Source organism: Anolis carolinensis, chromosome 1 (assembly GCF_035594765.1).
Source record: "Anolis carolinensis isolate JA03-04 chromosome 1, rAnoCar3.1.pri, whole genome shotgun sequence".
Lineage (NCBI taxonomy): Eukaryota > Metazoa > Chordata > Lepidosauria > Squamata > Dactyloidae > Anolis > Anolis carolinensis.
The window spans coordinates 212,832,904-212,860,354 of record NC_085841.1 but is presented as its reverse complement, the minus strand read 5'-3'; the positions used below and the strand labels follow the sequence as shown (position 1 = coordinate 212,860,354).

Below are 27,451 nucleotides of genomic sequence, written 5' to 3'. Positions count from 1 at the left end.
ACAACACAACCCATCATCCACGCCTCAAGGTTGATACAACAAAAAGAAAAGAAAAATAAAGTCCTAATTAGAGAGAGAGCAATAATTTTTTTATCCAATTGCTGCCAGTTTAGAGGGCTAATCTCTGCCCACTTCGTCTCCTAGCAACCAAAGGACAGCCAGGGTTCAGTTAGGGGACAGGCAGATTTAGGTCTTACTTAGGTTTCTTCCACAGATTATCTAATTTGCACTGGATTATATGGCAGTGTAGACTCAAGGCCCTTCCACACAGCTATATAACCCATTTATAATCTTATATTATCTGCTTTGCATTGGATTATCTTGACTCCACACTGCCATATAATCCACTTCAGTGTGCATTTTATACAGCTGTGAAGAAGGGGCCTCATACAATCCAGTTCTAAGCAGATAATATAAGATTATCAATATACAGTAGACTCTCACTTATCCAACATAAACAGGCTGGCAGGATTAGTGAATATGTTGGATAATAAGAAGGGATTCAGGAAAAGCCGATTAAACATCAAATTAGGTAATCGTTATACAAATTAAGCACCAAAACATCATATTGTACAACAAATTTGACAGAAAAGGTAGTTCCATGCGCAGTAATGATATGTAGTAATTACAGTAAAGTCTCGCTTATCCAATGTTGTGGATTATCCAACGCATTTTTGTAGTCAATGCTTTCAATATATCGTGATATTTTGGTGCTAAATTCATAAATACAGTAATTTCTACATAGAATTATTGTGTATTGAACTACTTTTTCTGTCAAATTTGTTGTCTAACATGATGTTTTGGTGCTTAATTTGTAAAATCATAACCTAATTTGATGTTTAATAGGCTTATCCTTAATCCTTCCTTATTATCCAACATATTCACTTATCCAACGTTCTGCTGGCCCATTTATGTAGGATAAGTGAGACTCTACTGTATTGTATTTACAAATTTACCACTAAAATATCACAATGAATTTAAAACACTGACTACAAAAAAATTGATTATGAAAAGGCAGACTGCGTAGGATAATCCAGAACATTGTATAAGCAAATGTTGGATAAGTGAGATTCTACTTTAATATGAAATAATTACTGGGATAGAATAATGCAGAACAATATAATCTCTAAAACCAGGACAGTAAATAAACAGGGGAATTCCACACAGGAAACAATCAGGGCCAGCTAACACCTCCCAACAAAGTATTCCCATCATCAAAGTCTGGCAAATCCTCTGTTTTCTCAGGGCCACAGACAGTAGAAGCACATAAAATCTCGCAAACAACACCACTCTGAAAACAAGGGAATTCCAGACAGGAAACAATCAGGGCCAGCTAACACCTCCCAACAAAAAATTCACTCAGGGAGGAAACAGCCAGGCTTTAAAGCTGCAAGGCTATTACATCCTAATCATTTTTCCTAATTGCAGCATTCATACTTGCCTCCAACAGACAAAAAAAACCAATCAGAAATATTGTATATTCACAACCTTTAGGAAATAATATCCCCTGATGGTGCAGCGTGTTACAGCGCTGAGCTGCTGAACTTCTGGACCGAAAGGCTGCAGGTTTGAATTGGGGGAGCGGAGAGAGCACCCACTGTTAGCCACAGCTTCTGCCAACCCAGAGGTTCAAAAACATGCAAATGTGAGTGCATCAATAGGTACTGCTCTGGCAGGAAGGTAACGCCGCTCCATGCAGTCATCCCACATGACCTTGGAGGAGTCTACGGACAACGCCGGCTTTTCAGCTTAGAAATTGAGATGAGCACCAACCCTCTGAGTTAGACATGACTGGACTTAACATCAGGGGAAAACGTTTACCCTTTACCTTAACTACCACCAATTCCTCAATACTTTATTTGCCATACCACCAGACTTCGCCACAGCAACGCGTGGCCGGGCACAGCTAGTATACATATAATATTGATAATATTATGTTATACAATGTAATACTAATAATAATACCATATAATAATATTAATTATATGTTATATATTACATAACATATAGTAGTATAGTGGTATAGTTTAATATAGAATTATATAATGCTAATATTGTGCTATGCTAATAATATAATATATTGTATGTATATATACCTGCTCTGAGTCCCCTTCGGGGTGAGAAGGGTGGGATATAAATGTAGTAAATAAATGCAGTAAATAATTAATTAATTTTAGACTTAGGCTCGGCCAAAGTCTGAAATGACTTGAAGTCACACAACAACAACAATCCTAATTAACTTGACTATTTCATTGGCCAGTAGCAGGCCCACACTTTCCATTGAAATCCCGATAGGTTTATGTTGGTTAAAATTGTTTTCATTTTTAAATATTGTGTTGTTCTTTCGTTGTTGTTGTTTCACTACAAATAAGACATGTGCAGTATGCATAGGAATTTTTATTTTTTTTCAAATGATAATTCGGCCCCACAACAGTCTGAAGGATTGTGGACCGGCCCTCTGCTTCAAAAGTTTGAGGACCCCTGCTCTACTGTATGTAATACATTTTTGACATGTATGTATGTATGCTTAAATTTCTTCTGAAAACATCTCATTCCTACAGCTATGGGCTAAAATGCAGGTTACAGCACAGTCTGGACTCCAGTTCAAAAATGCATTTCAGCCGCTGAATTACGGCAATCATATATTGGCTTAATAACAACTATGTTACCACCCTTCAGCCCCTTCACAGCACGAGTAATCAAACCAGCAGATCTCTAATTATCCAGCTCCCCATTTTATCAGTTCCAGGAAATTCTGATTATCAGCTTCAGAGCAACTTGATATTAAACCCACTTAAAACCATGAAGAAAAGACATGATGTGACAGTATCGCAGTTTAATGAAATTACTCATTACAAAGAGAAAAAGGAACCAACCATATCAGTCAACACATAATGAAAAGACCTGCTACATTCTTCTCCCTAAGGCCTACTCACATTCAAAGTGGAATAGAAAAAAATCTATACCGGCACCTTACCTTCTCATCATATCAAATTGTGTATCTAATCTATCCAGCGTGGAGAGCCATTCTAGGGAAGAACATTTCACAAGATCTTTCCAAAAGAAGACTTTGTAGAAAACTTATTTCACACAGAATTTTGGAACTAGGTACCTGGACATGTGGCAGAAGCTGACCGTGCAATTGCATTGGAAAACCTAGAGAGCTTTAGAGAGGAATTTCTGGGCCCTCCAGCATGATTATTACCATCACCCAAGTAAAAAAAGCACAGTCAAAGCCGTGACAGACCATGCACAAAGAATCTGCGAACCTCACCTCCTCCAAGGTGAATTAAACCACCTAACTGGGCTCTACAGGCCAATGGATACTCCACCACAGACATCAGAAGAGCTTAAGGTCAAGAACAAGCCAGAAGAGCAAAGACAAAAATCCACCCCAAGGAAAGTGTTCTTACCATACATCAAGGGAACCACTGACCGCATAAGCAAGCTGATGAAGAAATACAACCTACCAACTATTTACAGACCCATTAAGAAAATCCAACAAATGCTACGTTCAGCAAAGGACAAGAGGGATCCTCTCACCTCTGCAGGAGTCTACCGTATACCATGCAGCTGTGGATTTTACATAGGGACCACCAAACGCATCATTGCCCAAACACGAATCAAGGAACATGAAAGGCACTGCAGACTAAGTCAACCAGAGAAGTTAGCCATAGCAGAGCACTTGATGAACTAACCTGGACACAGTATATTATTTGATAACACAGAAATGCTGGACCACTCTAACAACTATTATGTCGGACTACACAGAGAAGCCACTAAATCCACAAGCATGTGGACAATTTCAACAGAAAGGAGGAAACCATGAAAACAAAAAAAAATCTGGCTACCAGTATTTAAAAACTCTAAAATCAGAACAGTAAACAAGGAACAACACTATGAAAACAGAGGAATTCCAGACATGAGTCAATCAGGGGCAGCTGATGCCTCCGAAATGAGGATTCCCCCAGGTAGGAAGAAGCCAGGACATGAAGTTTGCAAGGTCATTAATGCTAATCAAGGTGATTAATTACAACATTCACACTGGCCTCCAACAGACAAGAGTTCTTTCTCCCACCCTGGACCTTCCACAGATATATAAACCTTCCTTGCTTAGTTTTTTCCAATATACCTCACAACCTCTGAGGATGCCTGCCATAGATATGGGTGAAACGTCAGGAGGGAATACTTCTGGAACATGGCCATACAGCCTGGAAAACACACAAACCCCACTAATTATATTCTAGCTAAGATAACTTTTGGATCTATAAAACCATCAAAAGTCCAAAATACTCGGAGGGCCGAAGTTTGCCAAACATGGTATAAACCAAACCGTGCAATTAATGCCACAGCGCAAATATTCTATAAGTATTTTCAGAACAAGGGCAGGTAGATTCTCTTCATGAACACCTTTTGCATGGACAACATACAAGTGCTTGAAGGCTGAGCATAAATTTTTTCAATTGGTCACTATACACTTTGAAATTCCATTAAATTATAATTTTAAATCTTCTCAGCTACCAGAATTTCTTAAGGTGAACTGTAATATGGACACAAGTCTACAGCCTTAAGAACAACCTGATCGATAGGAGGAATAGATGACAATTAAATTAAGCACTGAAAAACAGAAAACGAACATACAATTTATGCAATTTTTTTTAAAAAAAATGCACCACACCGCTATCTAATGCTACTAAGGAGACAGTGTTTATGAGTTTCACAAAAGGACACCCCCCCCCCATGTATTACATGGAAACCCACTTGGAACAGAAACATTAATCATATGTTTAATCTTACAATGTGCAAAAAACCGTATGCATATAGGCTCTGTAAACGTTGACATTTATTCAAAACCCAAGGAATTGAAAGACATAACAAACAGAAGTCAGAGATTATTACTGCATGTTTTTTTTCTTGTATCAGGAACGACTTGATATCTCCAACCAGGTTTCATCTCTAAATTATATCTTCCGTTCTTGTGTGTTTGTTTATATGAAGACTAAGCACAGTATCTGAAGACTTCCACAGGAGGAAGTAACCGGCATTAGTTAGTTTGATTATCTTTTATCTATTTGAATGTCCACTATAGATCCTATCAACAATTAAATGTAGCCATCCGCTCAGCAGGTAGTGTTAAGAGCTTTCTTAGCCCAGAAACTTGTGACAATTACCACCATAAATCCAAAGAGAATTCAGTTGTTTAAAAACATTGTGCTGACATCAATTCAATGTAGCACATTACAAAGCAAACCGCATTTCATGAGCATGGGTACAAAATAAAAGCAGGAAAGATACTGATCATAATTTCTGGAACAGTTAAACTTTAATGTGCTCTCAGGATTTGTTTGTGGCAAATGGATTTACTACTGCCTTTAAAAAACAAAACAAAAAAGAAAGACAAATCACATCATCTGTAAATTAAGCTATGAAGTACTACCATAGTTAGAACATTTCTCTTTAACTTATATAGAAGTAGCACAAACAAAATCCCTTATTTTGGACTACCATTGTAAATTTGGATGGTGTAGAAATACTGCCTGACCTTTCCTTCTAGAAGAATAATGTACACTGAGTTTTATAGAAACCAAGAATTTATAAGATCCACAAAGGAGTTATAGTAAAATTAAATCTCTTTCAGGCATAGCTCCCATAGTTTTATTCTGCGATGAGGAAAAAAGAGAATGAAACACAAAACCAACAAAGCACTCCAATACATATTTACTCAGAGGTAATGCTCACTAGGTTTAATGGCGCTTACAGCAACTAGGGTGTAAAAATGGGAAATAACCCCTAAGAACTATACTACAATGGAGAATCGAGTGGTGGATGTGAGTGTGGGCAAATTTAGGCTCAAATCCCCACTCTGCTTGCCACCATGAATAAAGCACAGCCTACCTCACAAAGATACCAAGATATCAAAGCACAGTTCTGAGCTCTTGGAATAAAGAATGGACAACAATATGCCAACTAACACATATGGACTATCTGCAGTCAATGCCCATCCATTTTCACATTTAGCAACGAGACTGTGAGATCATCATCACAATAATAGCTGCACTGGGTTCAAGACACTCTGGATCTTGTTATAACCAAAAGTCTTTAATCAACTTCAAAATCCTGTTCCTATTGCAAGCTACTTCCCTGCTCTTCACTCCACGAGGATAGGACTGCATTTTGCTAAGATGAGTAATGTTGTAGTGGATGCAAACCTTTTCACCTTGACCAGCCATGTAAGGAAGGGGGAGGATTGTGAAAAATGAATCAAAATCACAGCAACTCAGAAAATGTACTCCTAGCATGTGACAAAGTATTCTTCCAAGCACCAGGTAGAAGAGTCCTTAAGGCAGTGGTTCTCAACCTGTGGGTCCCACGATGTTTTGGCCTTCAACTCCCAGAAATCCTAACAGCTGGTAAACTGGCTGGGATTTCTGGGAGTTGTCGGCCAAAACACCTCGGGATCCAGTTTGAGAACCACTGCCATAAGGGATTGCACCAACTCAGCTAGTGCTAAGATTTCCTTGTGGAGGGAGAATGTGGTTTCAGTCAAGTCATTTTTGCATACACATTACATATGGCAAATTTACCCTTCTGCCCCCGAGTACTTGAACAGATAAATCAGATATAAAGGTTGTGCCACCATATGTACTTTTAAAAAACTGTCTTCTATCAAACTACTAATAACAACGAATTATATAAAAGTGCTAGAAGAACAGAGGAACTGTTGGATGCTAAAATATGAGAATACCACCCTCTATCCAGTTCAGGAATGAGACTGAGTAGCAGACAGAGTGTTACACTAAAAAAAGGGTGAAAAAATCTGTGGGACTGGTGTGACTAGACAAAGTCTTCCCATAGAACATTTTAGTATGTTGTCAAGTTATCAGTATATCATTATGGGCATGCTACAATGAGGCCTCCATTCTTATGGCGGTTGTGGAAGAATTCATGTCAGATGGAAAAAGAAGGACATTTTTTTTTTCCGTGTCAGGAGCAACTGGAGTTGCTTCTGGAGTGAGAGAATTGGCCGTCTGCAGGGACATTGCCCAGGGGACCCCCGGATGTTTTGATGTTTTACCATCCTTGTGGGAGGCTTCTCTCATGTCCCCGCATGGAGCTGGAGCTGATAGAGGGAGCTCATCCGCGCTCTCCCCGGGTGGGATTCGAACCTGGCAGCCTTCAGGTCAGCAACCCAACCTTCAAGTCACGAGGCTTTTATCCCCTAGGCCACCGGAAGCTCCTGGGAAGGACATTAAAAGCCTCCTATATGCCCTGTCTCCTTATCTCATAATTGCCTAGATAAGCATTTTTTTAAAAAAAAAATCATTTTCTCATAGTTCTTGATTTGCCTAAATCGCAAGATAAAGTACTACATGAAGTAGACTATATGGTGAAATACAGAAGCTATGAACATTCTTGGAACACTTTCATCTGCTCTGACAGGGATGAAAAACACTCTCAACTCCTTTGTTCACAAGGCTAGATGAGAATAACAAAAACAGTTCAAAACAAAACAAGCCCTTATCTTAGCACCTGCTAAATGAAATCAGATCCAATATGATGGAATGGTGTGAAAAACATAGCGAGTGAAACTAGAATTGGCTGCATTGAAGAGGTGTTGCTTTTGCACTCACAGAAAATCCCCTTTAAAGGTACAGGAGCCCTCTCCAGTTTTCAGTTTGAAAACCCTAAAAGCAAGAGAGGCGAGCCTACACACAACCTGCTTTTTGAAGCCTCTTACCCAAAGGGAAATGCACTGCATCCTTCCCTTACACTGTCTATGGAGCTTCTGTGAGTGAACGAATACAACTGGAGTCAGTCCTGAGCTGGATTCTAAGCATTTCTGCAGAGCCAAACTGCGCAACACATGAGAAACAAGGAAGGTCCTTGAATATGTTTTTAAAAGGTAGGCAGTTGCCTTTGTAGCGATCTACAATAAACCTCCAGTTCCAAGAAGAAACTCTTTTCATGATGTCAAGGGGGGAATAGTGCCACTTCTTTCCAATCAAAGAAGAAATCGACTCTGAAGATCAACTCTGAAGACTTTTTTCAATTTTCCAAGTCATTTTAGCTTAGGTCAGAGGAAAAACTAGAATAGAACTGCATGAGAAGCATGTTAAGTTGGCTCAGTGAAAATTAATTAGGCCGCCAAAAAAACTTTCTATTTAAGAAGCAATTAATAGGCTACAAACCCATTTCCTCAAAAATGGAAATGAACTCTTGTCTACTTCCAAAGAACTATGAAGCCTGACACTGCTATTTGTATCATTTTCTAAAAGGCTAAAAGTTCTTTGAAAATATATCAGTCATTTCCCCCCCTCATGTGGCTGATCAAACCTGCCCAGTAAAAATGCTCTGAGCAGGCAAGTTGTATTACAGCCATGGTTTATTTCCGTCAGAGGTTGACTGCTGAAGTGTGAAAGAAACTCATTAAAAATCTCTCACTGTGATTCTGCAACAGAATGAAAAAGGAGAGGAAAAAAGAAAATACTTAATGAAGGGTACCTTTAGCCTGAAGCTACATTCATATTCAGTATTCTTTTTCCCCCCTCTCCTCTATTCCTATTTTCCTAAGCAATTAAAAGGGAGCAATTAGTCATGGGAACACCATTCATATTGGTCATACTGGGAGAGTGACTATATTAACATTTATTTTTTGTTAATATTATAAAAGTTTAACAAGAAGAATAAGAGATAAGAGAACTGACCATATATTGGAGGGAAATATGAAAAATAAACAAAAGGAGCTTCCTACCTTAGTCTTAAAACGAGATTCACAGCACACGGAATTTCACCACATTCATTGCTAACAGCAGGTCGAGTCTGGTTTTTTAAGAGGGGAAAAAAGGGAGAGGGTACAGCACATTATTCCTAAAAACTGTTTCATATTATATAAATCAAAGCAGAATCCATTCTTAGGAGGTTACTCCATTTGACCATTAATGTTACAAATAAAAGCTTAATATAAAACTTATATTAATGATAGAATATTTAACCAAGAACAATCAATCTCAAAATATTGAAGTAATATAGATTAAGCAGACAGGCACAACCAATTTAAGTCTACCGCCCAGATTAGGCTGATAAATTGACTTTTTGTTTTGAAACATCCAGCTTTGTTGTTGCTGCTGTGTGCCTTCAAGCCATTTCTACCTTATGGAGACCCTAAGTGACCCTATCATGGGGTTTTCTTAGCGCAATTTGTTCAGAACAAATTGCCATTGCTTTCCTCTGAGCCACAGATTGTGACTTACTCAAGTTCGCCTTATGAGTTTCTATGGCGTGGGGATTCAAGTGTCATAACCCAACATTCACATAGCACGGCAGCTTAACATAGTCATATCTATCCTACTGAATGTTGGTTTAGCAAAGTATTATACCCCACCAAACACAAAAGAAAACAGTTTCTCCATCCTGTAAAATTTAAGATTAGCTGAAAAATTACTACAGCTATAGTAACTTATACAATAAGGACCCGAGTCTGCATTTTTTCTGAAAGACAATATTCACATCTAGTTTTGGTTGATATCAGAACTGATCATCCAGTAAACACTGGGAACAAAGTTGTCTTATTATATAACACTGGGATAAACTGCCTGGTGAGGATGTTATCCTGACCTCACCACATTACATCTGAATGTGCACAGCCCCACCAATTTGATTAGTTCTTAAATCCACTTATCTAACTTATATACATATATAGCTTTAATAGACAGAGTACCTGAGAACCCTTTATAGACAGATTCTGTATTTGATCAGGAATATTGCTGGAATTCATGGAAATCTGTTTTAAAAATTAGAATTTTTTTTTAAAAGCATGAAACATATACACACACTGATACACCAACAAGCACAAGAAATAATTTTTAAGCATGAAAAAGAACCAGTGGTTTATATCAAATTCTGCTCTTCCAGTCCAAGAAGGTTCTTTCATCTAGCAGAGATTTTCATAAGTGGAAAAGCAATGACAGCTATTTTTTGAAATCTCCCCTTTCTCCTAGCACCTCCCATAATTTATCCTTTAAACCCCTCTAGAGCAAAGGGTGCAGAGGGAAAGAAGATAAGTAAAAAAGCAATATTTTGATATGTTAAAAGAAGTTTTTACATTATGTCAACAAATTTTAAATTTGCAAATCATTCTGGGGACAGCTAGAATAAGTAAAATCTAAATAAATTTAATCTTAGTTTAAGCTAATAAAAGCATTGCATTAAGCATCAAGAAGAGTATGGCAACTTTTCTGTTTATCTACCATGTTAGTTTTTCAAACTATATTCATAAAGCAATGACTGTTTACTCAAATCTACATCTCATTCTTGTTTTATATATTCTGCTCCTGTGATGTAGATGAGCAAACCAAACCCAAAACTCTGAAGTACTGCTGAATATTTCCCTAACTTGAGCTTTATTACAGATAAATTATTAAAAGCTACCCACCCACTCAAAACTTAGGAGAAGTAAACACTTCTTTTTACCTCAGCATTTTCTTCTTCTTTAACCCTTCGTGACTAGAAGAGAAGTATCAGGCGTTACTAATTGCAGACTGTGTCATAATAAAGATTGATTACATTTGTTAGACATGATAGGCATTACTGAAACACTTATACTGCATATATCTGTGTATATGCTGACCTCATGTATAAGTCGAGGGGAGATCTGGATGTTAAAATTACGGATATTGATATGACCTGTGGATAAATCAAAGATCGTTCCACAAAGAAAGGAAAGACCCAGCCAGCACCAATCTCCTTTATTCTCTCTGTACTTTTGTTAGGGATTGTTGCCATTTTCTCACCAGATATTCAAAATGCCTAAAGTGGCATTACAGTGGAAAGAGGGGCAGTGAGGTCGGTGCTTCTTTTAAGTTTTACCAAAATAGACTAAGCTCTTGCTTTTGAGTTTCCTCAAAATAATTGGTTGCTGTGAGTCTTTCGGGCTGTATGGCCATGTTCCCCTGATGTTTTGCCCACATCTATGGCAGGCATCCTCAGAGGTTGTGAGGTCTGAGGATGCCTGCCATAGATGTGGGCAAAATGTCAAGAGATAATGCTTCTGGAACATGGCCATACAGCCCGGAAAACTCACAGCAATCCAGTGATTCAGGCCATGAAAGCATATCATCATCATCATTATCATCATCATCATCATCATCATCATATAAATTGAAGGAAAAGCTGATAAGGAGAAGACCTGGCTCTGGTTCACGAATGGGACACTGAAGAAGGAGACAGAAGGCCTAATCCTTGCAGCCCAGGAGCAAGCCATCAAAACAAATGCAATTAAGGCCAAGATCGAAAAATCAGCTGATGACCCAAAAATGCAGACTGTGCAAAGAAACCGACGAAACCGTTGATCATATCCTCAGCTGCTGTAAGAAAATCGCACAGACAGACTACAAACAGAGGCACAACTATGTGGCCCAAGTGATTCATTGGAACTTATGCCTCAATTACCACCTGCCAGCAGTAAAGAACTGGTGGGATCACAAACCTGCAAAAGTATTGGAAAATGAGCATGCAAAGATACTGTGGGACTTCCGAATCCAGACTGACAAAGTTCTGGAACACAACACACCAGACATCACAGTTGTGGAAAAGAAAAAGGTTTGGATCATTGATGTTGCCATCCCAGGTGACAGTTGCATTGACGAAAAACAACAGGAAAAACTCAGCCGCTGTCACGACCTCAAGAATGAACTTCAAAGACTCTGGCAGAAACCAGTGCAGGTGGTCCCGGTGGTGATCGGCACATTGGGTGCCGTGCCCAAAGATCTCAGCCGGCATTTGGAAACAATAGACATTGACAAAATTACGATCTGTCAACTGCAAAAAGCCACCCTACTGGGATCTGCACGCATCATTCGAAAATACATCACACAGTCCTAGACACTTGGGATGTGTTTGTCTTGTGATTTTGTGATATGAAATCCAGCATATCTATCTTGTTTGCTGTGTCATACAATGTTGTTGTGTCAATAATAAATGAACATATACAATAGTTTTCAATATTCACCTTTTCTTGGGAAAAAGCAGCTTTGCCCTCTTCACTTTTCTCATCCATCTCATCATCGCTCCACTCCCAGTCTCCATCTTCTGTCTTGTGCAGATGGCCACTGGAACCTGGCACTCTTCTGACCTAACAAAAACGTAAGAACACCATAATTTCCCCATTCCATTTTTCATTTGCAATCCTGCTGATTGATCAATACATGATTAGACTGTGAAAAACATAGATTCTGAATTGCCAGAACCATTATTTGGGGAAGGGGCGTCAGTTTCTGAACTGACATGCAAAATGATAAGTATTTCAGTTTCCAAACCTTTAGGCCTTCAAGTCTTACAACCAGTTTTTAAGGACTGAAACAGGGGTTGATGAGTCAAGCTTTTAAATTAGAGTATAATGATGGCTAATCCAGAATAATATGGCTTAAGTACAAGAATATGGCCAGTGCCTCTTTTCAAGTGTCTTCTCAGGCAGAAATAGTTGGATTTTTTGTTTCTACAGCTTTTTAGAGCCAAGAGAAATGAACCCTTGCTAAATATGCAACTATGACAGTGGAGAATACATTTCAGGCACATTAAAGTCAGCAATGATTTATTGTTGCCTAAGTTCTGGAAAGAAGCAAGGATGTCCCAAAATTGCTTTTTATTTCACTTTTTTCCAAATTACATTTCAGCTTTCCAAATAGACATATTAGCGCTGGTCTAAATCTCTGCCTGAGCAGAAATCCTGGCAAAGAAAAAATAGGAAAAACTACAAAGATGCTGGAGAAATAGAGTAATGGCTTGGCTTTCATTAATCTCCTCTCCATGAGTGGCAGATCATGGAGCAAATTCTGTAGCTGAGCTATCTGTGAATTGAATTTCATCATTATTTTAAAAGCTCTCTAATATATACAATTGTGTCTTTTAATCATATTTCAGAGCGAGATTATTTCTTCCTCCCTTTACACGCACATACGTGATTGCATGTGGGGTAAGGATAGAAAAAGAGAGACAAAAAATTCAGAGCAAAGCATTTAAGGCTGTCCTTTTACTCTCCAAACTATTCTTGTTTGCCTCTTCCACTAATAACAACAACAACAACAACAACAATAATAATAATAATAATAATAATAATAATGTGAAGTCCAGCATATCTGTCTTGTTTGCTGTGTCATAATAAAATAATAATAATAATAATAATAATAATAATAATAATAATAATAATAATACCAGTGCAGGTGGTCCCGGTGGTGATCGGCACATTGGGTGCTGTGCCAAAAGATCTCAGCCGGCATTTGAAAACAATAGACATTGACAAAATCACGATCTGCCAACTGCAAGAGGCCACCCTACTAGGATCTGCACGCATCATCCGAAAATACATCACACAGTCCTAGACACTTGGGAAGTGTTCGACTTGTGATTCTGTGATATGAAATCCAGCATATCTATCTTGTTTGCTGTGTCATAATAAAATAATAATAATAATAATAATAATAATACAGCAAATACGAAATCCAGCATGTCTATCTTGTTTGCTGTGTCATAAAATAAAATAAGAATAAGAATCTGCCAACTGCAAAAGGCCACCCTACTGGGATCTGCGCGTATCATCCGAAAATACATCACACAGTCCTAGACGGTTGGGAAGTGTTTGACTTGTGATTTTGTGATACGAAATCCAGCATATCTATCTTGTTTGCTGTGTCATACAATGTTGTTGTGTCAGTAATAATAATAAATAATAATAATATACTTTATTTATATTCCACTCTATCTCTCCGAGGGGACTCCGAGCGGTTTACTGGAACATATATGGCAAACATTCAATGCCGTTATACAATTGACATACACAGACAGTACATAAACAGAGGCAAGGCTTCCCTCTTTTCAAAACGAATTGCATCTCTGGTTACTTATAGATAACAGGAATGATGGAGATGGAAACATACTGAGAACGCAAGAGATTAACAAAAAGCCTGGTTAACAGTAAATTTTCCTTCCCTGTTAATTTTATATCTATATATATATAAAAGAGTGATGGAATCAGGCCACCGGACAAAACAGCAAAACTACAGGCCCCCCAACTTCGAAATTTGACAACACAACCCATCATCCACTGCTCTAGGTTGATACAACAAAAAGAAAAGAAAAATGAAGTCCTAATTAGAGGGAAAGGAATAATTGTTTTTATCCAATAGCTGCCAGTTAGAGGGCTAAGCTCCGCCCACTTGGTCTCCTAGCAACCCACTCAGCCCAGGGCTATTGATTACAGCAGCCTGGGGGAGGCGTCTTCCAATGAGCCCTGTCTTCTGCTGGTCCTTCTTCAACTCCCTGGACAGGAAGGGAGGGGGTTCAATCAGGGCCAGCTAGCACCTTCAAACAAAGGATTCCCCCAGGGAGGAGGCAGCCAGGCTTTGAATCTACAAGGCCATTACATGCTAATCAAGGTGACTAATAACAGCATGTATACCTGCCACACCGAGACTATTCAGTGTATTCCAACTCACCAAACTAGGATTACAATAGGAAGAAAACGGCCATACTTTGCGGCTGCAAGTCTATTCACTGCTAATCCACCTGGCCAACAAACAAATCCAAAAAGCCACAGCAATGCGTGGCTGGGCACAGCTAGTCTTAATATAAATATGTATGTTATAAAAGTATCTGAGCAACACACTTCTCTGGTTGGGCAAATTCATGAAAAGATGCTTCAGACCAATGTAATATACAGCGCTCCATAATTATTTAAACGAAATCTGAAAAAGTACCCATCAAAGTACACTTTCAGTATCCTATTCATTTTCCATTCATTATGAGTAAGTCTTACCTAATTAGAACAGTGGGAGGTGTAGAGTTAACCAATTCTCTTGACAAAAATGTTCTGAATGTTCAAAATGATGAAGAAAACTGCTCACTCAGAAATCAGCAGGCATATAAGGATATAATGTCTCCCCTACTCAACTAAAAAAAACTAAAATTGCCAAAGGCTAACTGAGAAACTTTTCAAGAAAGAAGTGGGATGAAATAAAGCATTGCATGGTAATAAAAAATGTTACATGGTACTACTGTATGCTAAATATTCTTGTTGTTCAGTGTCTTCAAGTAGCTTATGACTTGTGGTGACCCTAAGGCAAACCTATCATGGTTTTTTTTTCAGAAGGGTTCTTTCTTTTTTTCAGGCATAATAATTAAAAATAATGACAACTGTAGAAAGGGAATATCAGCATCCTAGTCCAAGTTATGGGCTATTTAATATGGGGATCCAATTTTTTTTGGTGTTAAGTACCATCTATGTATTATTTTGATCCAATTTTCTTTAAGATCTGTAGCGAGGCAGTATTTAATTTTTTTGTTCCAGATTTCCTCCCACTCGCTCATTAAAATTGACCTGCCCAAATCTCTTGACCACTTTAGCATTGAATCTTTTACAATTTCTGCCTCCGTGGCCCCATCTACTAATTTGTTGTATAATATCGTTACGACTTTTTTGCTTCTTTGAAGTGTAATATCCCAGAAATCATTATTAAGATTAAATCCCACTTTCTTATCTTTATTAAAACTCTCTTTAATTTGATAATACTGGAACCATGACACATTTCTATAATCAATTTGTATTTCTTCTAGTTCCTTGATTTTGGGTTCTTCTTTATTTGTATTTATTCTTTTTAAGAATCTCTTTATAAGTTGGCCAAGCAGACCAGCCTAATTCTCTCCTCTGGTTAGCTTCTAACGGCGAGAACCAGAGCGGTGTTTTTTCATGGAGAAATCTTTTATATTTAATCCAAACTTTTATTAGAGACGATCTAATAAAATGATTGCTGAAATTTCTCTCAATTCTAAATTTATCACACCTTTGGCTTAATGTATAAAAATAGGGATAATAAATGCTGGAGATGTAGGGAGCAGGTAGGGTCGTACCACCATATGTGGTGGAATTGTAAGGAAATTAAAAAAATATTGGAGTATAATTAATACTGAATGCAGAAAAAATTTAAAAATAAATTTGGAATGTAAACCGGATTACTATTTATTGGGATTATATAATATTCACGAAAAAGAGGGAGGAGCGAAATTGAAAAATAAAGAGAATATAGAAAAAAATACATACTTATTTAATTACGGCAGCGAGATTAGTAATTGCTAAACATTGGAAAAGTACAGTTATACCCACTAAAGAAATGTGGCTAGAAAAAATAATGGACATCAAAAATATGGACAAGCTAACATACTTGATCCAAAAGAATACGGGCAGAGCCATGAAGGAAACGGACTGGTCGAACTTTGAAGAATATATAGAGGAAGAACTAAGAAGATAACCCAAAGATGATGACGAACGGAAGATAGAAGAACGGAAGTCTATCCCCCAACCCCACCCCCGAGTAGGGTCTCTTTCCTTTCCCAATCCACTTTCCCTTAATGTTTTCCCTGCCCCTAACTCTCCAAACCTGCACTCTATCCTAGGACTCCATTCCTACTCCCAATCCCCATACTTTCCCTTAGATTAACTTTCCCCATACCCTCACTTCCTTCCCTCACCAGTTTTACCTTAGAATCCAATCCCCTCTTTTTTCCCTTTAGATTTAATTTATAAAAATTTTCAATAAAAATATATTTTTTAAAAAAATGGGGATCCAGCCATTGCTGTTTTCCAGTCTGCCAAGGAATGGCATTGACTACAATTCTTTCCTGGAAACCTGTCACAAACAAGCACCCAATGGTTCAAGGATTGGCACTGGTTCAGAGACTACCACTGGCCTACCCTTTTTTTTCCTCCTGAACTAGAACCCATAGGATTTTCCCATTTTGATATTTATACCCCATCTTTTGAACAAACCTAACTAGTCAAAATGAACAGATTATTAAACCTAAGCCAGCGTAAAGCCTGTGTCTGCTATGAAATGTAAGGCAAACATATATCAACACTAAGCAACATCCCTGAAGTGCCACCTACACTTACACTAATTTTTTTACCATTGTTACTCCTACTTTTGAGGTAAACTCACAAGCAGCAACAATAAGCATCTTCTCTATAATTTGCAATATCAGTGCTTGGAAAATGTTACCATCTTGGTCTGCAACACCCAGGTTTGATCATGCTGGCTTTAAGATTCTGGGAGCTACAATCCATAAATGTAACTTTTTCCAAGCCTTGAACATGGTAACAAGAACATGAGCATGTCAATTTGTAAGACAAATAGCATTTCTGTTTATATAAATATTATTTCATTTGTCCTGATGCATTTTTTCAGCACAAGGTCAGCTTTTCTTTACCTTTAGATATATCCATAAGAGAAACAAAAAGAAAAAAACACATTTTAATTGGGAGATCTGAAGAACAAAAGCTCATTTATTCTTTCAAAAGCCAACCTTAGGTCACATCTGGGGAGATTTGAGCTTCATGGAGGGAATGCACAATATTATTTATATGCACTAATGGGTTTACAGCTCATGTTTACAACAAAGATGTTCTTAAAATGTTATTCCACCAGTACTGTGTGTGTGGTTGCTATGTTTCCAGAAGGCTAGATTACACGAATAATGTGAGATGAAAACAACATCTGAAATATGTGATGGCATACAAGCAAAGATCAAAGGCTGGAATGACCATGACAGGCAATAGCTTTTAGATCAGAAATGGACCAAGTACACCTTCTCATTTATTGTGGGCCTAGAAGCCTTACCAGCCATAATCAGCATAGTCAATGTTAAAGAATTCTGGGAGTTGCAGTTGAATAACTTATTGAAGAGCCTCAGGCAGATCACCATTAAAGTAGGATGTTGACCAAGAAGATAGATTCAAATCCTTACAGAATCACAATGTCCATGGTTTTTGTTCATTTTCAACTAATTTCACCTCTAACTTGTTTTTTTATTTTATTTTATTTTATTTTATTTCAATTAATTTTATTATTTAAGCTTTTTAAATATTGTGGGAATTTCTTCCTCTCATACAAGCATAGCTTAAGATGAATTAAGAAACTGACAGATTTTAATGGAATTTAAAACCATTGGAAAATATTATAGAAGACCGAAGACAACTAATATATGGGGGTCATGAAGGTTATTTGCCATAACAGATTGTCTTCTTCATATTCACAGAAGTGAATCTCCCCTATGGTCTACATTGAAGAGTAGAAGTTAAAACAGCAACATCTGAGCTCTGGGAAACATGCACTTCTCCAGTTCTTCTCCCACTCATCTCCAGTCCAAAACTTCACAAAACACCATTAACTTTTTTTAAAGGTACACTATATATTGGTTCTCATGTTTTAAAATAAACAAGTTCTCCTTGTTTCACCACAGATTCCTCTTGTGAGGAAAGGCAAAATATTTTAAATGCAGTATGACACCACCCCCCCCCCCCCCCAAATATCCACAGGACCAATATCCATGGGTTTATTTACACATATTTGACAAAATATGACCTCTCTAGGAATTTTTTAGTTTTTCCAGCACAACTCCATGGAATTCATGGGCCAAAAGTTCTTTATTTCAAGAGATTCATTTTTGTCTGCAGTTTTGCATATTCACACGAAGTCTAGGAAAGTATGGCCTGTGGATACAGGGCCATACTGTAAGCAGAATCAAAATGCTGCTAGAATAGCACTTCCCATCATTTTCACTTTCTCTCTCATTCAAAATTCTTAAGCCTCAGGTTCCTTCTGTCCTGGATGTAAATAAAACTAGTAAATTCTTCAAATGTATACCGCATATTTGACAATCTGCACTATACAAATTCAGCTACTCTTTTACAGATGAGGAGCATATTGTTTTGTTTTGTTTTTTAAAAAAAGAAACAACATGGTTAATTCAGTGCTGACATGGTTGAATAAACAAAAATCCAACCACAAACTTTATAAAGTTAAGCAATCAAAACCATGGGTGAGACATATGTTTGTTTTAGTATTGCTCACATTTGATATCTCAAGTTCTTTTCACCCCAAAGAGGATGAAATTTGCAAATTCTTATCAAAACTGAACCGAACTTCTCCACTACTCTATTTCTAAATCAGGGATTCTCAAAACATTTCCAGTCATAGAGCCCTTTTTGAAGCAAAAGTTTCTCGTGGAGCCCCCCAATATGTATGTATGTATGTGTGTGTGTGTGTGTGTGTGTGTGTGTGTGTGTGTGTGTCTATATCTATATCTCAGGCATGGGCAAATGTTTTGACCAATATAAACTTAATACTATTTCAGTGGAAGACCCCAGTGGCTGTCCAGTCCATCCCTCTTGTGCCATGCACGAAAATCACAAACCTAGCACCTCCAACAGATAGCCACTCAGCCGTAATAATAATAATAATAATAATCATCATCATCATCATCCAGACTGACAAAGTTCTGGAACACAACACACCAGACATCACAGTTGTGGAAAAGAAAAAGGTTTGGATCATTGATGTTGCCATCCCAGGTGACAGTCGCATTGACGAAAAACAACAGGAAAAACTCAGCCGCTATCAGGACCTCAAGATTGAACTTCAAAGACTCTGGCAGAAACCAGTACAGGTGGTCCCGGTGGTGATGGGCACACTGGGTGCCATGGCAAGAGATCTCAGCCGGCATTTGGAAACAATAAAAGGGAACTGCAGCCCCCCCCCCCCCCAATATGCTTCATGGAGCCTCAAGGGTTCCACGGAGCACACTTTGAAAACTGCTGCTCTAAACTGTAAAACACTATTACAAATGTGTCATTTGTAACTAGCTGACAAATGATTTTCATTCTTCTCTCTTCCCTGGAAAGATACCTAGAGCTGCCATGGCCACGATAATAGCTGCCACAAGACTAAGGAAAGGGCAGCAATGATTGAGGATAGATAGACAACAGGAAGAAGGAGCAATAGCGTTATGGACTTGTTGAGGATGGTGTGACATAGAGCCTGAAAAACTGCAGAGCCACTTCTGAGAAGTCATTGCTCTTTCCGGTCTCTTGGTTTTAGAAATCTGTGGTTCCGGAAATAGTACTTGTGATACTATATATCATACCATGTAGCACAATTAGCAATACTATGGCAGAAGGCAGGAGAATGGCAAAGAAGGGAATAGAACTATTATTTTAGTCTTATTGACTCCTAAAAACAAAAACCTGCTGACAGCATGAAAAGCAGACTTATTTCTAACTTTAACAGAAAACAAAAAGAACCTGCACTCTTATAAAAGCCATATTTTCACATTTTAGAGGGCATCCACCAGATCACTGAAACAAAAAATAGGTAAATTAAAAAAAGTTTGAACGGCTGACATTTGGACAGTAATTAACACAAAAGCAATTTGGCATATCCAGAAAGCTGTTTATGTGAGGATGGCGGGAGGGGGAGAATGACCAAGCTGTTGCCAACACCATCACAGCTGTGGAGGAAGGAAATATGAATGTCAGCTGGACCAGAGAATGCTGGACAGATGAGGGATGGCTGGGGGGCTTCCATATGAGGTGTCAAAAAAGCAAGTTAAACCATACAATGAATACAAAAGTTGGATGTGTGGGAGCTTTCTCTCAAACCTCACTATGCTGTACTCTGGTTACAAGTCAAACAGATTGTATTTCAGAAGCTGCCAGGTATTTTGTACCCAAGATTAATGAACTCATAATTGGTTAATTCTGCTTATATGAAGGTAAGACGATATTTGGGGCAACAAATACAACTGCATATATTCAGATGTCTACAATCTCAGAAGAATCAATGTTAGGACCAAGTGGTTGATTGAAAACAGATCTTCTCTGAAAAGGGGCAAAACCCCAAGACAGCAGACTCTACAAAACACTAAAAATCCTAGAGATAACAAAATGCATATGAACATATGTTTGTTCACGTTAATTGCAAGTGTGCTTCTCAGTGCTCTACTGTTGTACTAATAGTTAGGGGTTTCAGCTTGGATGAGCCTCATTCTTCACCTTACTAGTGAAATAAACCTGCTGTAAATCTCCTGATATTTACACATAAAATATTGCTTCCTTCCTCCTCTCTCTCACATTTCTCACAAAGGGAAAGGAGGCTGAAAAGAAGGGTAGAGAAGAGCAATTTCTTTATTTGATATTGGGGCTTACGCTATCTCAGTTCAGCAAAATGTTATGAAATCTGAAGTCCAGCTTGCACCAGTACCACTACAAATGAACAGTCATTTTATCTCATAACATACTGTACTTCTTTACTCAATGTGTAGCATATTTCTTTTTCTCCCTTCCTTCCTTAGCCGATCCCTCATTGTCAGAGTATGATGGTCCTCCATGTGTAGTGTCTTGGTGGTGGGTACGTTGGTGACTGTGGAATCCTATTCTTGACCCGCATGTTCTTCCATAGTGAGGGCATCTGTTTCCAGGTGGAAGGTGGTCCCGATCAGGGTTGGCTTGACTCGCCTTCCTTTGGAAACATTTCTCCCTTTCGCACTCCATTCATGCCTCTTCGAATTCCACTGAACTGCTGGTCACAACTGAGGGAGGATGCCTGGCTCGACAGCAGTATGTGCGAAAAATACCTTGGAGTCCTCGTGGACAACAAGTTAAACATGAGCCGGACTCTGCCCCGGACTGTGGTGGAGGCTCCTTCTTTGGAGGCTTTTAAGCAGAGGCTGGATGGCCATATGTCAGGGGTGCTTTGAATGCGATTTCCTGCTTCTTAGCGGGGGGTTGGACTAGATGGCCCATGAGGTCTCTTTCAACTCTACTATTCTATGATTCTGTGACATCCAGTTAGAGTGCTCAAGGGCCAGGGCTTCTCAATTCTCAGTGTCTATGCCAGGATAGCTTTAAGCCCATCTTTAAATCTCTTTTCTTGTCCACCAACATTCCACTTTCCATTATTGAGTTGGAAGTACAATAACTGTTTTGGGAGACAGTGATCAGGCATTCAAACAAAGTGGCCAGTCCAGTGGAGTTGATGGCATAGGAGCATCGCTTCAATGCTGGTGGTCTTTGCTTCTTCCAACACACTGACATTTTCTGCCTGTTTCCCAAAAGTTTCGCAGGGTTTTTCAGAGGCAACACTGGTGGAATCATTCCAGGAGTTGAGAATGACGTCTGTAGATTGTCCACGTTTTACAGGCATATAACAATGTTGGGAGGACAATAGCTTTATAAACAAGCACCTTGGTATCCCTACGGATGTCCCGATCCTCAAACACTCTGTTTCACTCAGAAGAATGCTGCACTTGCAGAGTTCAGGTGGTGTTTTATTTCAGTGTCAATGTTGACTTTTGTGGAGAGGTAGCTGCCAAGGTAGAGGAAATGGTCAACATTTTCTAGTGTTACACCATTAAGTTGTATTTCTGGCATTGCAGAGGGATTTGCTGGTGCCTGTTGGAAGAGCACTTTGGTTTTCTTGATGTTCAATGAGAGGCCAAGCTTCTCGTATGCATCTGCAAAGGTGTTAGAGTGGCCTGTAGATATTCTTCTTGACTCAGTACATAGAATATTTATTTTTCTCTAACAGGCAGGTTAATAGAGTCTGGCAGAGTAAGAGAAGTAAACACGGAGCAACTTGGCTATTTATGATTTAGGTTCATCACAAATCGACAATATACAAAGCACGTGTGGGTCCTTTCACACTACTCAGTTTAAGCATTTATTCCACTTGAATTACTATGGCAACTTCCTATGGAATCCTAGGTTTTGACATTTAGGTAGGGGCATATAGAATTGCCCCTTCCTAAAACACTGAAAACACTAAAACCTTGTTTAAAGAAAGCTAACATATTTTAAAGCATTGATTATAATAAAAAGGGCTTTACTCGGCACAGAGAAGCAACAAAAGTGTAGATACTTGCAAGTCTCAACATGGAGACCATTTCACAATCTGGTGCTACTATATTTTATTTCATGTTTAAGACCCTCTCTTTGGTTGTCACACACCTTACCTCGTATGGCCTGGGTATTTCAAAGAAACCTTGAAGATGATGTTAGTAATAATATAACAGTTGCCTTTGTTTGAAAAGGTGAGTAGTTAGTTGTGTTTTTAATGTTGTTCTTTTGCCTTTGCTTGACGCGTTTGTTGTAGATGGTGAGGCAGGAATGGGGTACAATTGACGTTTGGGTTGTTGTTGGTTTTTTAAAAAGAGACGGTGTTAGAATCTGGGCAGATATGAATTAGAAATGGCAATTCTTCAAGCAACCTGGAACTAATAATTTGAGGGCTTTCAACCAGTCCCAGAAATAAGACTGGGAGTTAATAGATACTTGGGATACATTTTCTTATCAATATTGAATATTTTGCCACCTGATTTAGGGCCAGCTAAAGTTTTTGAACAATTTTCAGAGAATCAAACCTAGAAGAAACCAATGCAATCATGTGGCGGAAGACTATGGCCATGAAACAAAAAGCCACAAAACTATAAAGCATCAAAAGAAAAAACCCAAACTCCTAGGAAACTGGAAAATGACACACCACAGAATTTCTAATTCCTATTAAAAATGTAACCCCACTCAAAACAAAAACTCCAGAACCACTGAGAAAGAAAATTGTATTTTAATTAATTTTAAGACAAGAAAAAGACAATTTTTAAAAATACTGTACTCTACAATTTTAAACAGGTTTGAATTATGAAACATGGCTCATTCAGATTTAAAACACTGCAAATCAATTTAGAGTATAGTACTCAGAAACTGAAGCAATTGTTGCAATACAAGCAACTCATCAAATATTCATTTGTTCACTTATAATTAAATACATTTGAACTACCATAGAAGGTATTTATAAAAATGAGTATCATCCCATTTAATTAAACACTTAGAAGATTTATTTTTTAAAAAAGAGACCTTCTACTTTTAGTGAATATGCCACACTCCGCTACTTGTTATAAGCTGTAAAGGTATGAGAGAGAAGGTAATTTAAAAAAGAGAAAAATTTTAATTGTTATTTCTCTATACTTGGTAATTTTACTTTGGAAATGAATTGTGAAATGCTGGTTTCTTTCCCCTTATTAAATTAGAAAATTGAAATGATAAATGAAAGCCATATGAAGGGCTTCCCTTTCTATATTGTTCACATTTGACAATTATACAAAACGTGTCATTATGGTATGATTGTACAGACAGAAAATGGAAGCATACATATTATTCACACAATGGTCTTTGAGGGAAGTGGAATTAGAGCTTGGAAGTACAGTAAAGTCTCACTTATCCAACACTCGCTTATCCGATGTTCTGGATTATCCAATGCATTTTTGTAGTCAATGTTTTCAATACATCGTGATACTTTGGTGCTAAATTCGTAAATACAGTAATTACTACATAGCATTACTGTGTACTGAACTACTTTTTCTGTCAAATTTGTTGTATAACATGATGTTTTGGTGCTTAATTTGTAAAATCATAACCTAATTTAATGTTTAATAGGCTTTTCCTTAATCTCTCCTTATTATCCAACATATTCGCTTATCCAACGTTCTGCCAGCCCGTTTACGTTGGATAAGCGAGACTCTACTGTAATTAGTTACAAATGCTTTTATTAATCCTTTTCCTGTAGTAACAAAGATATAACTAAGCTTTTATTACAACTGTGGAGCCTCCAGTGGCCTAGGGGATAAAAGCCTTGTGACTTGAAGGCTGGGTTGCTGACCTGAAGGCTGCCAGGTTCGAATCCCACCCGGGGAGAGCGTGGATGAGCTCCCTCTATCAGCTCCAGCTCCATGCAGGGACATGAGAGAAGCCTCCCACAAGGATAGTAAAAACATCAAAACATCCGGGCATCCCCTGGGCAACATCCTTGCAGACGGCCAATTCTCTCACTTCAGAAGCAACTCCGGTTGCTCCTGACACGAAAAAAAAAAATTACAACTGTAACTCTGTGAGTTATCATTATGCTCTTTCATGGTATGATGATAACTTTAAAAATTACTTTGGCAGTTAGAGTTACTCATTGTTGCCTCACTAAATGGTATAGTGGCAGCAGGGAAATGTAAAGCCTACCAACCTATTTATCCAACTATCTATCTATCATTATTTTTATTAGCAATTTATATTGGTATTAAGGACAAATTGAAAGCTAATGGCATTGGCAATGGTGTAAGATCAAAGTACATCAACGGAGAACACACATCATATAACCTTCCAAACACAGAAGCCATGTAGATAGCATTTGTTCTCAAACAGGACCTTTTGGTCCTCTAAAAACTGGAGATCATGCTATTTTTTCGGTTCCTCATCCTGACCAGACAGCTTAGGGGACATACTATAAAGACAAATGATGTTGAAAGCTATGAGAATTTCAGGCAGACAAAATATGCATTCCCTTTGCCATGCATGTATATCTTTTCAAAACCAGACTGAATTACATTCATATTATTTGTGGTATCAGGGGGAAGCTGAACTACGGCCATATACCTGATCATAATTACCCAAATTGGTGGGACCTAATCAGAGCTCTTTTCAGCAAAGGTCTCACTAGAGCCTCCTTTATCACTGCTCCACCATCTTTTAATGAGACACTTATAACCTCTTTCCTTGGATTTTTCTAATTAGAAAGGACAATTAAAGCACAAGTGGTAGGACTCATTCTTCTCAGAACTTTGTCCACAATTTCAGGCTGCATGAGTGGAGAAAGGAACCATAATTATAATTATGGTATCCTGCAATTTACTGCAAGTATACAGAAATCTGCAAAACACTCAATAGATAGTAAGCAGGGATATGTAATTGACAAGTGTTTCTGTAGCCATTAAAAATGGCTGTAGTTTCGAAAAAGAAGTAATATTTATCCACAACCATTGTGTGTAAATAGATGCAACCTTAAGAGTCAATTGAAAATAAAGATTGTTTGTAATTTTAAACTGCATGTACCTCTCCCTGGCAGAGACTGCTAAAATGAAGGGTTTCCATTTTCCTGACCTTTTCGAGTCATTGGTTCAACCAGTTTTTACCAGCTGACTGAAAAGCCTTCCAATATCCAGAGAATGATCCATTATATCCAGATGTGTCGTACCAATGCTACAGGAGACACTGGATTAAATAGTATGCTCACACACAAAGGCCTTTACTGGAAAAAATAAGCAAGACATCTTTTTCACCTCTACTATTGAAATGCCAGATGCTGCAAGGTTACACATTCAAGTTTAATTAAAAATGTAAATTATTTTATAAAAAAAGGATGTAAAAATAATGGCAACCGGCTCTTCTGCACTGAATTGATATGTGATGCCCTAGTGCTTTTCATAGTTGAAGTAATAATATTGTAGGAACTATCATCAGTTATCTGAATAGAGATTTATATCTCTATTCACCTTGTGGACAGCGGGTCCCAGGCACCTTATGGTATTACCATGTAATATATATGCAGAAGAAACAATGCTCATTCAAGAGTTTGCAGGTAAGCCACTCCTGTTCATACCGTTAAGTAAAATAAAAATACTCTTAATGTTTTCCATCCACTTTATTGAGTTTATGTGCAAGCATGATTAATCACTCCAAGAGTAAAAAGTAAAAAGGTAATCTTAGGGCAGTGGTTCCCAACTTTTTTTTGACCAGGGACCACTTTGACCAGGAATCACTCTCCAACATTAGTACCAAAAGGGTTACAAATCAGTTTTGGTCAACTTTAGATTTTATTTGATTATTTGGGGTGCTGATTCAGAAAACTGCATTGGATAGATCACATCAGCTCTAGTTTCTGGTACAGAACATATGCCAGCCAGTAATCGCTATCTGCTCACCCACAGAAAACCATATTTAATCATCTAGAGTTGATGTGGTCTATCTAATGCAATGGTCAGCTCTGTGGAAAGGAGTGGAAATAAAATAAAATAAACAGGAAGGTGGTTCATGAACCGGATTTTCGTTCTTGTGGCCCACTGCTGGGCCGCAGCCCATGGATTGAGAACCACTGTCTTAGGGGAATTAAACTCCCTGTCTATACCAACAACTTCCAAACGGCTGAAAATAAGATCACACAGAATACTTAATGCTTAAAGCAGTTTCTGCCATTATCTGTTCTGATTGCTCCCTCTAGTGATGAATGTAAGTAAGTCCCTGTGACTTTTTCCATTGAAGAAGTTTCATAGCAAAGCTGGACTTACTCCAAAAGCTGTATTAACTTCCCTTAGAATTTCTAATTTCACTTTGCATTCAATCTAATAACCACAAGAAAAACAAAAATACTATTTAATATATTAAATCTGTACATCTAACCTAGGTTTATAACTTAAGCCACTCAAATGCCTGTCCTTAATCTTTAAAGGACATCTCAGCAAATTACCGACTGCAGAGCAATCCTATGTATTTACCATTGAAGTGCTTCTCTTTGCAGTGTGCCTTGAAGTCATTTCCAATTTATAGCAACCTTAAGGTGCATCTGTTACAGATATAATCAAAGGAGAACTGCCATAGTCTTCCTTTAAGGCTGAGAGAGTGTGACTTGCCCAGTGGCTTTCCATAACTAAACAGGGATTTGAATCCTGGTCTCCAGAATTACAGTCAAACACTCAAACCACTATACCACGGTGGCTCAGTATACCTTAAATAACCAATATTGTTGGTTAAGTC

General features: G+C 38.0%; 1 protein-coding gene across 1 annotated transcript in view; it reads right to left on the bottom strand.

Moving 5' to 3' along the window:
• Window positions 1-27,451, bottom strand: part of stk39 (serine/threonine kinase 39) — a 166,072-nt gene that overhangs the window by 32,232 nt on the left and 106,389 nt on the right. The window contains exons 11-14 of the mRNA XM_062969190.1: window positions 12,008-12,130; window positions 10,471-10,503; window positions 9,719-9,781; window positions 8,753-8,820 (exon numbers count right to left, since the gene is read on the bottom strand). Coding sequence (XP_062825260.1) covers window positions 8,753-8,820; window positions 9,719-9,781; window positions 10,471-10,503; window positions 12,008-12,130 — 287 coding nt within the window. The remainder of the gene's footprint in view (window positions 1-8,752; window positions 8,821-9,718; window positions 9,782-10,470; window positions 10,504-12,007; window positions 12,131-27,451) is intronic.